This window comes from Nerophis ophidion, linkage group LG12, assembly GCF_033978795.1.
Source record: "Nerophis ophidion isolate RoL-2023_Sa linkage group LG12, RoL_Noph_v1.0, whole genome shotgun sequence".
In the NCBI taxonomy this organism is placed as follows: Eukaryota; Metazoa; Chordata; class Actinopteri; order Syngnathiformes; family Syngnathidae; genus Nerophis; species Nerophis ophidion.
This window is the reverse complement of record NC_084622.1, coordinates 41,594,271-41,609,693: the sequence shown is the minus strand read 5'-3', so window position 1 is coordinate 41,609,693 and position 15,423 is coordinate 41,594,271. Positions and strand designations below refer to the sequence as shown.

General features: G+C 41.3%; 1 protein-coding gene across 2 annotated transcripts in view; it reads left to right on the top strand.

Moving 5' to 3' along the window:
* LOC133563449 (carnitine O-palmitoyltransferase 1, liver isoform-like) overlaps positions 1–15,423 on the top strand; it is a 44,675-nt gene that overhangs the window by 6,196 nt on the left and 23,056 nt on the right. For both annotated transcript variants that reach the window (XM_061917582.1, XM_061917581.1), the window contains exons 2-8: positions 1,457–1,621; positions 1,973–2,115; positions 6,371–6,542; positions 11,579–11,680; positions 11,780–11,917; positions 12,032–12,109; positions 14,905–15,012. In XM_061917582.1, the coding sequence (XP_061773566.1) occupies positions 1,481–1,621; positions 1,973–2,115; positions 6,371–6,542; positions 11,579–11,680; positions 11,780–11,917; positions 12,032–12,109; positions 14,905–15,012 (882 nt within the window). In that variant the 5' untranslated portion in view covers positions 1,457–1,480. The remainder of the gene's footprint in view (positions 1–1,456; positions 1,622–1,972; positions 2,116–6,370; positions 6,543–11,578; positions 11,681–11,779; positions 11,918–12,031; positions 12,110–14,904; positions 15,013–15,423) is intronic.

The following is a 15,423-nucleotide window of genomic DNA, read 5'->3' as shown; positions in this document are numbered from 1 at the left end:
CACATTCTAGCGGTTTTATATTTATACATTTCTTTTTTTTTTTAAGATGGATCAGGTCTAGTGTCTTGTTTCCAAGAATGGAATTCTTCTGACAATACTCGACTGAGGAGCTTCATGGAGAAGATGACACACTTGTCTAACCAGTTTTTCAAACTGTAACAGTTTGTTATAATGACAAATCCCCCCCCCCTTGTGCAGCTCGCTTCGCTCTCAGGTAGCAAGAACTCGTACCAATAAGAACATCTGATATTTTGGTGATCAATGAGACTACTCTTTAAACTCTAGGACTAAAAAATAAAGAAAACTGTCACCTCGTTCCAGTTTTAAGATCATTATACAAACCAAACTCCAGGGTTAGTTAATCGATATCTTTACAACGATAAAGTATGTATATATATATATATATATATATATATATGTGTATATGTGTATATATACATATTTATATATATATATGTATATGTATATGTATATATATATATATATATATATATATATATATATATATATATATATATATATATGGACAAAGACAAGACCTTCTGGAGGAAAGTTCTGTGGTCAGATAAAACAAAAATTGAGCTGTTTGGCCACAATACCCAGGAATATGTTTGGAGGAGAAAAGGTGAGGCCTTTAATCTCAGGAACACAACCCTACTGTCAAGCATGGTGGTGGTAGTATTTTGCTCTGGGCCTGTTTTGCTGCCAATGCAACTGGTGCTTCACAGAGAGTAAATGGGACAATGTAAAAGGAGGATTATCTCCAATTTCTTCAGGACAACCTAAAATCATCAGCTCGGAGGTTGGGTCTTGGGCGCAGTTGGGTGTTCCAACAGGATAGTGACCCCAAACACACGTCAAAAGTGGTAAAGGAATGGCTAAATCAGGCTAGAATTAAGGTTTTAGAAAGGCCTTCCAAAAGTCCTGACTTAAACATGTGGACAATATTGAAGAAAAAAGTCCATGTCAGAAAACCAACAAATTTAGCTGAACTGCACCAATTTTGTCAAGAGTAGTGGTCAAAAATTCAACCAGAAGCTTGCCAGAAGCTTGTGGATGTCTACCAAAAGTGCCTTATTGCAGTGAAACTTGCCAAGGGACAAATAATAATATTTCTGTATGTATACTTTGGCCCAGCAGATTTGGTCACATTTTCAGTAGACCCATAATAAATCCATAAAAGAACCAAACTTCATTTGTGTTTTTTTTTTATGACCAACAAGAATGTGCTCCATTCACTCTATCACAAAAAAATAAGAGTTGTAGAAATAATTGGAAACTCAAGACAGCCATGACATCATGTTCTCTACAAGTGCATGTCAACTTTTGACCACGACTGTATGTAGCGAGTTTTTGAAAAGTAGAAAATGTGGCCAGCTCTAAATTAACTTTTCCTTAGATGGAGAATAGGTTTTTTTTAACAAAAGCATTTTTGTCCCCTTGTGATTTCTTCCAGTAACTTTGCACAGACGCAGCCACCATGGCGGAAGCTCACCAGGCGGTGGCTTTTCAGTTCACCGTCACTCCGGATGGCATCGACCTGCAGCTGTGCCACGAGGCTCTGCGCCAAATCTACCTCTCTGCTCTTCATTCGTGGAAAAAAAGATTCATTCGTTTCAAGGTGGGAGGTGTTCTGTTTGAATTGGGGGGGGCAGTGTTGAAACTTCAACCCTGCTGAGTCCATCTCAGATGAGTGAAATCCTTTAATCGCCTATTATCATTAACTAAGACCGTTTCGTCTCTGGTCTTGGCAGATATTAGGTCAATAAAAAGCATCATAAAAGCTTTGTTGGAATGTGCCGAGGTACATTCTTATAGTTCACACCATGATAATTTAATGTCACCTACTCACAAGGAACATGCCTGACGTTTCTCTTTGTTGATCCAATCTATTTCATAAAAAATATTATTAACATTGTTTTCACAATTTTAAACCCTATTTTAACATGATTGTTGGTGTAACCTTTTACAGAATGGAGTTATGACTGGAGTGTACCCAGGCAGCCCTGGTGGTTTCATGGTTGTGGTCGTATCTTACATGTCATACAATAAATACAACCTGTTGGATCCATCTCTTGGTTTGATTTCCAAATTGGGACAACACATGCCTATAAGGTAAGCCACCTTAATGCCCAAATAGTAAAAGACTATGAGTGAATCTTGCGGGCAATTCACGCCTGGTATCGTGTCAAGAATGAGAACTCTTTCATGGATAATCATTACTTGCATGTTAACCATGTCAAGATGATGAATGAAGGTCATTATAAACAATGACTTATTAATCAGGTTATTTGGTGTGCTTGGTAGGGTTGCAAAATTCCGGGACTAGTTGGTAACTTTCCATGGGAATTAGCGGGAATGTATGGGAATTAACAGGAAATAACAGTAATTAATCGGAAATTAATGGGAATACTCATTGAATGCAACATGCTAGATCTTGCAGCATGATTATTAGCTAAAAAAACCTGATTTAATGCAAATTCAGTAGAATTTCAACTGCACTGTGCATTCCTCCCTCACATGCACGAACAATTCCCAGCATGCTACACACTACAACAGGGCAATTGAGCCCACACTAGTGTTTGAGCCCAATGACTTCATCCAGTCAGGTAAGTTTTGATGATATCACTGGGGTAAATATATTTGATCTATGGTATTTAAGTTTAATAGAGGTGTAATTGCTTGTTACTGTAGACTACTCCAGCAGACTTCCACTCAAGCTAGCTAGCTGTTCCAGTACTTGTTAAATGATTTTGGGGCCAATATCTCTAACTAGCTTGGTTTATGTACCACCACAGTCTCATAATGAACCGAAAATATTTCTCGGTTAGCCGTGATGCCAATTTTCTGTATGTTAAATCCCAGTCATTTTTGCTAACAACGTTAGCGATCCGTATTTACCTTTTTTCTGATCTGTAAAGTTCAACTAGCAAATACTAAATCAAAATGTAGTTTCCTCTACCTTCTGTTCTGCTAGCCATTGATTGATTGATTGAATGGTTGAAACTTTTATTAGTACATTGCACAGTTCAGTACATATTCCGTACAATTGACCACTAAATGGTAACACCCAAATAAGTTTTTCAACTTGTGTATGTCGGGGTCCACATAAATCAAGTCATGGCCATTCTGTTGTCATACAAGGACGTAGGTTATAGTTTAATTTAATGTAGGTTATAGTTTAATTTAGCACGCTGATTGAGTGTTCATTTATTCATCTAGGCCAGTGGTTCTCAAATGGGGGTACGCGTACCCCTGGGGGTACTTGAAGGTATGCCAAGGGGTACGTGAGATTTTTTTTAAATATTCTAAAAATAGCAACAATCCAAAAATCCTTTATAAATATATTTATTGAATAATACTTTTAACAAAATATGAATGTAAGTTCATAAACTGTGAAAAAAATATAACAATGCCATATTCAGTGTTGACAGCTAGATTTTTTTGTGGACATGTTCCATAAATATTGATGTTAAAGATTTCTTTTTTGCACTTTAAGTTGATGATTACTTCTTTGTGTAGAAATCTTTATTTATAATTGAATCACTTGTTTATTTTTCAACAAGTTTTTAGTTATTGTTATATCTTTTTTTCCAAATACTTCAAGAAAGACCACTACAAATGAGCAATATTTTGCACTGTTATACAATTTAATAAATCAGAAACTGATGACATAGTGCTGTATTTTACTTCTTTATCTCTTTTTTTCAACCAAAAATGCTTTGCTCTGATTAGGGGGTACTTAAAATAAAAAATATGTTCACAGGGGGTACATCACTGAAAAAAGGTTGAGAACCACTGATCTAGGCTATTTCTATTAATTTGTCCATCAGTGAAATATTTTTAAAGACTACTCCAATTGTTTAGCTGATTATTTATATATGTGTGTGGCATTACATTTGTGTTTTACAAGAATAAATAAATACAAACAGAATAATGCCATGTACACCATCTGGTGTGTGGAGACATTTCACCCCAACCAATGTAGGCGGAAAGGTTGTGTACATTTGCAAATACTACCCAAAGAGCTACGTCAAAAATCCCACAAAGATGCAGCAGCATATAGACAAGCTCCCAATAATATATGATTATTGTAATTCCCCATTAATTCCCATGGGCGTTGTCCAACTTTGACTAATCAAAAAATGGTCAGTATTTCCAAACTTCCCGAGCTTAACTTACCGTGGTAAGTTTCCGGAAGTTTACCGTAAACTTTCCATCCCTTTGCTACCCTAATGCTTGGTTAACAATGCATATAATAGTCATCAATTGGAAAATGCTAAATATAAGGTTGTTTCGATCAGGATTTTATGGTGCTGATTCCGATACCGATCATCCATGAGTAAAATCGGCCAATACCACTATCGTTCACATGTATCAATTGTATGGTAAATGTTTCAATTCAAAACGGCGAAAACATTGACAAACATAAAAAAATGATTTTGAGAAAATACAAATATTGACTCAATCCCTCTAATATCGATCATATACTGATACTTCCCTTGGTCTTGATGTCACCAATTTATGGATTGATCTGCCACCCTCTTCCCTGTGTACTGGATGCAACAATGCTGACACACAAACAGTTGTTGTTATTTTATCCTCCCTCTAGACTCTTATTAATTTACTTTTTATTTTCCTGTTAATATCTGCTTACTTTCTGCTGTAACACGGTTCTATTTAGAGTTTATTAATGTTTACTAAGCATTTATTTATAGGTGTTGTTTAGTACTAGCTATTAGTATGCCTGCTTCAGGCCTGCCCTCAGTGTGTACAGTATCCATATTTAGCCTTGTCTTCCAGTGATTGATAATTATACTTAAGATACTAGGAAATGCATTTTATTAGCCGTGATTATTATTACCTTGGGGACTACGTATGGGGACACATCATTAGCAGCTAGCCGCTTGTCAGCCGGGGGACTACAAACAAATAGTGTCAGCCAAAGGGGGTCATTGTTTGTGACACCAGGCGCTACTCTGCAAAGATAATCTCATATTCTAGAATGGGAAAATTAGTCCCACAATGATTTGGTGGCCGATTGATTGGCACATCCCTAGGAAAATGTGTTTTGTTACTACATATCCACTCCATTTAGATAAACAAATATTGTGTGCAGACAAATTTTTTTTTTTTTTGTAAAAGGTCACGCTTACCTACTGACAGTTTTGTCTGACACTTCAGCCTTCATCGGAGCTGTAGGAGCTTCCTGAGGTGACGTGTCTAAAAGCAGCTGGCCGGTCCAAGGAACCTTATTTTTATCCAACAAAGGCTGAAGTCTCAGTCAAAATTGTCAGCAGGTAAAAGTCACCTCTAACTCAAAAAATATATTTTTGTCTGGACATAAGAAGCATTTTTTCCTGCATTTAAAGAGGACACGAAAACCATAATTAATCAATATCCATTCTATGATGGTAAATCTAACATGAATAACTTTTTCCCCAACAAAGCAATGCTGAGTTTGCCATGATTCAAAATGTGTCCCTTTTCACACAGAAATTTGGTGTAATTGGCACCTGGTGTGACATATGGAATACATGTAAGACAGCAACAATATTTTTTTAACAAAACAGGATGGGAGAAGTGTATCTAAACTTTACATCCATGTTCCAGCAGTCCACTATTTTAGTTAACATATATATCCGTTGTCCCGGCTCCTTTACTCACCTGATACTACCCCCAATAAAAGTTGTCTTCCTCGGCTAGCGGCGGTCAGACCTTTTGGGGCCCATTTGTGGTGTTGGATTTCAGTTCCGTGCGGTGGCTGTCTCCTTTTTCGCCCGGTGGCAGAGGGGTTAGTGCTGGTGCCTCACAAGGTCCAGGGTGTAAATCCTTTTGACTTGGAATTATAGCTGACACACGAAGGCTAGGGCTTCACGGTGGCAGAGGGGTTAGTGCGTCTGCCTCACAATACGAAGTTCCTGCAGTCCTGGTTTCAAATCCAGGCTCGGGATCTTTCTGTGTGGAGTGTGCGTGTTCTCTCCGTGAATGCGTGGGCTTCCTCCCACTTCCAAAGACATGCACCTGGGGATAGGTTGATTGGCAACACTAAATTGTCCCTAGTGTGCGAATGTGAGTGTGAATGTTGTCTGTCTATCTGTGTTGGCCCTGCGATGAGGTGGCGACTTGTGTACCTTGCCTTACGCCCGATTGTAGCTGAGATAGGCGCCAGCGCCCCCCGCGACCCCAAAAGGGAATAAGCGGTAGAAAATGGATGGATGGACAAGAAGGCTAAACAAGCTCAGATCAAAGATGACTCATTTAGTCAATTCTACAAAAAAACTATTATTTTATGTCAAAAGAAGATGTGACATGAGATTTGCTGCTGTTTTAAGGTCCTGATTACCTTTTTGTCTTTCTTTTTCTGCAGCAAATATATGTGTACAAACAGTCAGCAGATTGTGGGCGGAGTGCTGGTGGGCACAGGTCTATGGGTGACCATAATCATGGTAATGAGGAATGTCCTCAAGTGCTTGTTGTCATGGCATGGATGGATGTATGCAAGCCACGGCTCTGTATCCTTTTCCACTCGACTGTGGATGGTGAGACACAAATAATGTCATTCATATTTAAGTCGCTAAAGAACGCATGCAGAGTTGAGCATTCTCATGTGGTCCGTATCTTTATACATTAAAAAGGCAATTTTGAACAACTCACTCATAAACAAGTTTATTCTGCACTAAATGCTATTAATTATTGTTTAAAGGCCTACTGAAACCCACTACTACCGACCACCCACTACCACCGACCACGCAGTCTGATAGTTTATATATCAATCACGACATATTTACATTGCAACACATGCCAATACGGCCGGTTTAGTTTACTAAATTACAATTTTAAATTTCCCGCGGAGTTTCCTGTTGAAAACGTCGCAGAATGATTACGCGTATGATGACGCGTGTTTGTGACGGTACATTTTTGCCCAGCACCACACACAGCTAAAAGTCGTCTCTTTTCATCGCATAATTACACAGTATTTTGGACATCTGTGTTGCTGAATCTTTTGAAATTTGTTCAATTAATAATGGAGAAGTCAAAGTAGAAAGGTGGAGGTGGGAAGCTTTTAGCCTTTAGCCACACAAAAATTCCCGGAGGTGAAGCTTTACTATGGATCAGAGCGGTCAAGCAAACAAAGGATCACGAACTACATGTCGACCGGCAGTTTTCGGTGAGAAAATTGTGTAAATAAGTCGCCTCTTACCGGGGATCAGCAGAGCTTCTGTCGTGCTGCAGCTTCGTGACTTACCTCAGAGACTCTGGCGTCAAAACACCCATGGCCAGACCCCTCCGACTATCAGGTACTATTTAACTCACTAAAACACTAGCAGCACAATAGAAAGATAAGGGATTTCTCAGAATTATCCTAGTAAATGTGAAAAAAAACATCTGAATCACTCCCAATGCAATCGCCTTTTTTTTTTTCTAGTCCGTCACTCTAAATTTCCTCATCCACGAATCTTTCATCCTCGCTCAAATTAATGGGGGAATTGTCGCTTTCTCGGTCCAAATAGCTCTTGCTACTGGAGGCTCACATTATAAAAAATGTGAGGATGTGATGACGTCACGCGCACATCGTCTGCTACTTCCGGTACAGGCAAGGCTTTTTTATTAGCGGCCAAAAGTTGCAAACTTTATCGTGGATGTTCTCTACTAAATCCATCCATCATCCATCATCTTCCGCTTATCCGAGGTCGGGTCGCGGGGGCAACAGCCTAAGCAGGGAAACCCAGACTTCCCTCTCCCCAGCCACTTCGTCTAGCTCTTCCCGGGGGATCCCGAGGCGTTCCCAGGCCAGCCGGGAGACATAGTCTTCCCAACGTGTCTTGGGTCTTCCCCGTGGCCTCCTACCGGTTGGACGTGCCCTAAACACCTCCCTAGGGAGGCGTTCGGGTGGCATCCTGACCAGATGCCCGAACCACCTCATCTGGCTCCTCTCGATGTGAAGGTGCAGCGGCTTTACTTTGAGTTCCTCCCGGATGGCAGAGCTTCTCACCCTATCTCTAAGGGAGAGCCCCGCCACACGGCGGAGGAAACTCATTTCGGCCGCTTGTACCCGTGATCTTATCCTTTCGGTCATGACCCAAAGCTCATGACCATAGGTGAGGATGGGAACGTAGATCGACCGGTAAATTGAGAGCTTTGCCTTCCGGCTCAGCTCCTTCTTCACCACAACGGATCGGTACAACGTCCGCATTACCGAAGACGCCGCACCGATCCGCCTGTCAATCTCACGATCCACTCTTCCCTCACTCGTGAACAAGACTCCTAGGTACTTGAACTCCTCCACTTGGGTCAGGGTCTCCTCCCCAACCCGGAGATGGCACTCCACCCTTTTCCGGGCGAGAACCATGGACTCGGACTTGGAGGTGCTGATTCTCATTCCGGTCGCTTCACACTCGTCTGCGAACCGATCCAGCGAGAGCTGAAGATCCCGGTCAGATGAAGCCATCAGGACCACATCATCTGCAAAAAGCAGAGACCTTATCCTGCGGGTACCAAACCGGAACCCCTCAACGCCTTGACTGCGCCTAGAAATTCTGTCCATAAAAGTTATGAACAGAATCGGTGACAAAGGACAGCCTTGGCGGAGTCCAACCCTCACTGGAAATGTGTTCGACTTACTGCCGGCAATGCGGACCAAGCTCTGGCACTGATCGTACAGGGAGCGGACCGCCACAATAAGACAGTCCGATACCCCATACTCTCTGAGCACTCCCCACAGGACTTCCCGAGGGACACGGTCGAATGCCTTCTCCAAGTCCACAAAGCACATGTAGACTGGTTGGGCAAACTCCCATGCACCCTCAAGAACCCTGCCGAGAGTATAGAGCTGGTCCACAGTTCCACGACCAGGACGAAAACCACACTGTTCCTCCTGAATCCGAGGTTCGACTATCCGACGTAGCCTCCTCTCCAGTACACCTGAATAAACCTTACCGGGAAGGGAGAGGAGTGTGATCCCACGATAGTTGGAACACACCCTCCGGTCCCCCTTCTTAAAGAGAGGAACCACCACCCCGGTCTGCCAATCCAGAGGTACCGCCCCCGATGTCCACGCGATGCTGCAAAGTCTTGTCAACCAAGACAGCCCCACAGCATCCAGAGCCTTAAGGAACTCCGGGCGGATCTCGTACACCCCTGGGGCCTTGCCACCGAGGAGCTTTTTAACTACCTCAGCGACCTCAGCCCCAGAAATAGGAGAGTCCACCACAGATTCCCCAGGCACTGTTTCCTCATAGGAAGACGTGTTGGTGGGATTGAGGAGGTCTTCGAAGTATTCCTTCCACCTATCCACAACATCCGCAGTCGAGGTCAGCAGAACACCATCCGCACCATACACGGTGTTGATAGTGCACTGCTTCCCCTTCCTGAGGCGGCAGACGGTGGTCCAGAATCGCTTCGAAGCCGTCCGGAAGTCGTTTTCCATGGCTTCCCCGAACTCTTCCCATGTCCGAGTTTTTGCCTCCGCGACCGCTGAAGCTGCACACCGCTTGGCCTGTCGGTACCTGTCCACTGCCTCCGGAGTCCTATGAGCCAAAAGGACCCGATAGGACTCCTTCTTCAGCTTGACGGCATCCCTCACCGCTGGTGTCCACCAAGGGGTTTTAGGATTGCCGCCCCGACAGGCACCAACTACCTTGCGGCCACAGCTCCGATCTGCCGCCTCGACAATAGAGGTGCGGAACATGGTCCACTCGGACTCAATGTCCCGCACCTCCCTTGTGACATGTTCAAAGTTCTTCCGGAGGTGGGAATTGAAACTTTGTCTGACAGGAGACTCTGCCAGACGTTCCCAGCAGACCCTCACAATGCGTTTGGGCCTCCCAGGTCTGTCCGGCATCCTCCCCCACCATCGCAGCCAACTCACCACCAGGTGGTGATCGGTAGAAAGCTCCGCCCCTCTCTTCACCCGAGTGTCCAAAACATGAGGCCGCAAATCCGATGACACAACTACAAAGTCGATCATGGAACTGCGGCCTCGGGTGTCCTGGTGCCAAGTGCACATATGGACACCCTTATGTTTGAACATGGTGTTTGTTATGGACAAACCGTGACGAGCACAAAAGTCCAATAACAAAACACCACTTTCAGCAAAAATATGGCAATATCGCGAAATGATCAAGTGTGACACATAGAATGGACCTGCTATCCCCGTTTAAATAAGAAAATCTCATTTCAGTAGGCCTTTAAATTAATTAGGTATTCTATTCTAGACTCCTATAGAGCTTCCATAGATGGTTTTGACATCATTTTATTAGGAGAACTGCTATTTTTTAAAATGTTGCCTATCATTCACGATCCTTATAAGAGACAAGAAGACAAAAGTTTTTTTTTATGCATTCTAACAAGCAAAAATCTGCTCTAACGGAGAAATTCTACCTCTAAATCACTTTAAACATGCGCTCAAAAACCGCCAACAATACTTAATTTACGTTCTGTAACCTGTATTATAACCAAACTGTACAACATTGTTATTGTAAGAGTTAACATTCATTGAGGCATTCTTTTTAAAGCGGAGTAACATATCGGCATGCGTCGGTATTTACCCTAAAAGCTTGCTAAAACAAAAAATAATCTAGCTTCTATGCCAGCCCCCAAATTGCGTTTGAGTTAGTAATTCACAACACAATGCGATAGGACACCAATCTGTACTGACTGAAAAACATAAAAAATCATATTGCAGTATCTGTAAAGTATTAGCCCACATTTAAAGTTTTGTTTTTATACAGCTAGCTCGACAGCGTATGTAGTTGTAATAACCCGCATGACGTGCTGCTTGTATCATGATCAATATTAAAATGACTCACTCGATGGACAGTTGTCTGTTTGGTTTATATTGGGAAAGCACGCCATTTATGTCCGCATAGCTTGGCTTCAAGTTCCACATTTACAGCGTCATAAAGTCAGGCCGACCTCACTCTCTGGGCTTCCGTCCGCGCTAGTGTTTCACCCTTTTGTGCAGTGCATCCTCTGTATATTCAGCTTCTAAAAAAATAAGGTTGTGAATCCTCATTTGTACAAAAATAGTCATTTGTTGTTAACCTTTTCTGTCATGATTAAAAAACATTTGTGTTTGTTTCCGTAAGTAAGAACGCACATTTGTTGCCGTAAGTCGGAAGTGTGCTGCTATTGAAACGGAAATAAATGCGTTGAGGAAATCAGTTCCAGCAATACTGAAAATGACTAAATTAAGGTAGATATTGTACATAATACATATTATTATAAATGTGTCTGTTACTACATTGTATATGTACTTGCAGTGTGTATATAAAATGTTGAAGTGTTTTGAAGTTGTTTTAGAGGGCTATGAGGGCTACAGCGGTGACTTCCTTTAGTCGCATCTTCCAAGCATTTAATTAAGCGTATATTTAAAATCCTAATAAAAAGAAATACAGTATCTGTTCTTGTCTCTCATAATGATTGTGAACGATAGGCAAAATACATTTTAAAAAAGTACAGCTCCTCTTTAAAAAGGAATATTCTGAGGTTTCTGTTAAATATTACCACACAAATTACTTCTACCAATGAACCCTTTCTTTCTTCCTCCCTTTTCTGTGCTGCTACGCTCTTCCAGTTGTTAGTAAAGGTGTTCTCTGGAAGGAAACCAATGCTCTATAGCTTCCAGAATTCTTTGCCTCGGCTGCCTGTTCCGTCTGTCCAGGATACCTGCACGAGGGTAGGTATTGCCAATCCCAAGGGGGTTTGTTTACTTTCCACAATTCTATCCTAGCTGTGTGGATGTACTAATCGTGACAATTCAATCCAATCTTAACAGTACCTGGAGTCAGTCCGCCCACTTATGGATGATGAAAAGTATGAGCGGATGAAGAGCCTGGCAAAGGACTTTGAGATGAATCTGGGGCCGAGACTGCAGTGGTACGTCAAACTGAAGTCGTGGTGGACCTCAAATTATGTGAGTCATAAATAATTAGATTCTTCTTTGTCCGTTGGAATGTTCTAAGGAGTCGTTTTTCTTGTAATATTACATCATGTTGCTCTCTTCTCTTACGTGTATTTCACCATGCAGGTCAGTGACTGGTGGGAAGAGTATATTTACCTTAGAGGTCGAGGGCCCATCATGGTCAACAGCAACTACTATGCAATGGTAGGAAATGTCATCCGTTATTGTCTGATAATGATTAGTCTGGATTAAGAGGCTCTTTTTTGTGTTTGATAAACTAATTGCGCAATTTTGATTGTACAAATTCTGTTTGCACTGCTTTGCCACTGTCTGGCTTGAACTAAATAACAGTTTTTTCACCTAATTGGGATTTTGGAAGATTTCCTAAAGAGAGCTTCACACAATGGTTCCATTCTCATAAATATTTGGTGGTAATAGACATTCAATGTTGCGTACCCGATATGCTAATGTTAGGAATGAGCACCAAAAAGTCAGTTCCACAATGACACCATTATCGACGTAAGTAGTATTCACCAGAGCAAATAAAGTATCTTTGCTATCTACAGTATGTGCATGAAGGCAATATGGTGCAGGAAATAATATAGGGTCTCTTACAGTCTTCAACTCAATTGCCGACTTTAACGCGTCAATAGCAGTTGCCAGGTCTAACACAGCGTGCACATTTCGGAGCAAAACACTTTTTCTTTATTCACCGATCAGTGATAGTAGCGAACCGAATTCTGAACATCAATATTAAAAGCCTACTGAAATGAGATTTTCTTATTTAAACGGGAATAGCAGGTCCATTGTACGTGTCATACTTGATCATTTTGCGATATTGCCATATTTTTGCTGAAAGGATTTAGTAGAGAACATCGAATATAAAGTTTGCGACTTTTGGTCGCTAATAGAAAAGCCCTGCCTTCACCGCAAGTATGTGCGCGTGATGTCACGAGTTGCAGGGCTCCACACATATTCACATTGTTTTTAATGGGAGACGCCAGCAGTAAGAGCAATTCGGACCGAGAAAGCGACAATTTCCCCATTAGTTTGAGCGAGGATGAAAGATTCGCAAATTAGGATATTGATAGTGAAGGACTAGAAAAAAAAAAGCGACGGCTCCGGGCGGCGGCAGTGTGAGCGTTTCAGATGTAATTAGACACATTTACTAGGATAATTCTAGAATAACCCTTATCTGCTTATTGTTTTAATAGTGTTTTAGTGAGATTTTAAAGATTGTAAATACATACCTTGAGGTCGGATGGCTGCCGTGAACACAAAGTGTCTCAGAGAGAAGCCAAGGAGCCAAGCTCACAGCTGCCTTTTTTGACAAGACAGCTGTTGCAGGACGACGAATAATCCAATGATTTCTCCGGTAAGATATATATTCCAATTTCCCCATCCAAAAACATGCCGGTTGACGTAAAGAAAACATGTTCGCTTGACCGCTCTGTGTTAAAGCTTCAAAACAAACAAAGAAACACCAGCTGTGTCTCGGTGCTAAAGACAGCTGCAATCCACCGCTTTCCACCAACAGCATTGTTTTTATAGTCTCCATTATGAAATGAACAAATTGGAAAAGATTCAGCAACACAGATGTCCAAAATACTGTGTAATTACGCCATGAACAGAGACGACTTTTAGCCGTGTTTGGTGCAGCGCTAATATTTCCTTACAGTCCGTGACGTCACGCGTACGCGTCATCATTCCGCGACGTTTTCAACAAGAAACTCGCGGGAAATTAAAAATTACAATTTAGTAAATTACAAAAGGCCGTATTGGCATGTGTTGCAATGTTAATATTTCATCATTGATATATAAACTATCAGACTGCGTGGTTGGTAGTAGTGGGTTTCAGTAGGCCTTTAAATCACAATTTTGCCCATACTTGGTTTTTTGCATTGCTGCTGGTTTTGCTGCAATCATTTTGTCTATTTGTTGTGGATTTTATTTCATATTGTGCAATGTATGACCTATTTATTTTATTACTGTTTTTATTATAGTATTGGTATTACTTTTACAGTCGTCCCTTGCCATATCAGGCTTCAAATATAGCGGTTTTGTGGATTTTTGAGGGATAAGTACTTCTTTTTACCATATTCCATAACATTTTTGCCTTAAATTAGGCATTGGCAAGCAAAAAATTGGCTAAATTAACTAAACATATCAATGTGCAGTGGTATTGGCAACCAGATGGGACCAAACTGATCACACTGTTCAGTCTTGTGGCCACTGATTGGCTCAGCCTCAGGCAACATTACTATATTGGACTAAAAAAGTGTAAAGTTGGCTAAAAGTGGTTATTCCATTCCGACTTATTATGTCTTGAAGGATATCATATTGTTAAAACAAATCTGTTTTGAAGGTAGTAAACCCGTTAATTATGCTGTAGCTATGAAAGTATTATATTTATAATTAAGGATTCATAATTAGTGGAGACTCATTGTCCGGAACCAAATAACAGCCATAAACAAGGGATGACTGTGGTGCAGAGGAATAGACTGCAGACCACATCATAAAATCCTGTCCCATATACCGCCATCCTAATGGGAATCGTGGTCTGGCAGCTGTGGTAGAGCACTTAGACAGTAGGCTGTTAAACACTTGCCCAGCTGTATAGTGCTTACACCTCTAATCAACATCTTTATCCAAATGAAGAAGAGGAAGAACAAGGGATTACTGCATAGAATATTAGTACACTATAAAACTTACATGTCACAATATTCACTAAAACCAAAAAGGCATTGTTTTCCAGCTTTTTTATGTTTTCCATATTTTAATTACTGGTTCTGGCACCGTTTAGGCACTGGCACCATTTTTAAAAGGGCCAGTTTGGCACAGGTAACCGTTAACTGCAAACTGTCCTGATGTGGCATGAGCTTCTTGACACACATCTGAAAGTGCATACACAAGTTTAATCAACAATAAATTCATCAGGTTCCTTCTCTCTTCATATTGGAGTCTCATAACAAGCATACAACCCATCTTTCCCTCCCCAGGACTTCCTATATGTGTTCCCAACCTCCATTCAGGCTGCCAGAGCAGGTAATGCCATTCACGCAATCATGCTCTACAGAAGGAAGCTGGACCGAGCCCAGATCAAACCGGTGAGTCAGGATGGACAAGAATTCAATCTATAATTCTGTAACTTAATGTAGGCTACATTTGTTAATGTCCATGCACTTCTTTAATTGATTACTAATGACTCAATAGTCAAATCAATGTGATGTTTTCTAGTGCACAATCATCAGCACCTGTCACTATTATCTTCTTGCTCGTTAATGACTTACAAATGTTTGTACTGGCAACGTTTCCTGAATTCCACCTGTTGCTTCAGAATGCGGTTGAAAGAGTGAATCGTCGAGGCTGTTCCTTTTTTCTTTCTTCAACCCGCATGTTTGTTTAGTGCAAGTTTCTAGTATCCTCATCAAAAACTTGTCATTTTTCCGACAGTATGTTTTGTGAACCTCAATAGATTCCCACCGCCACTGACACATGTATGAATTTGTACAAATTCC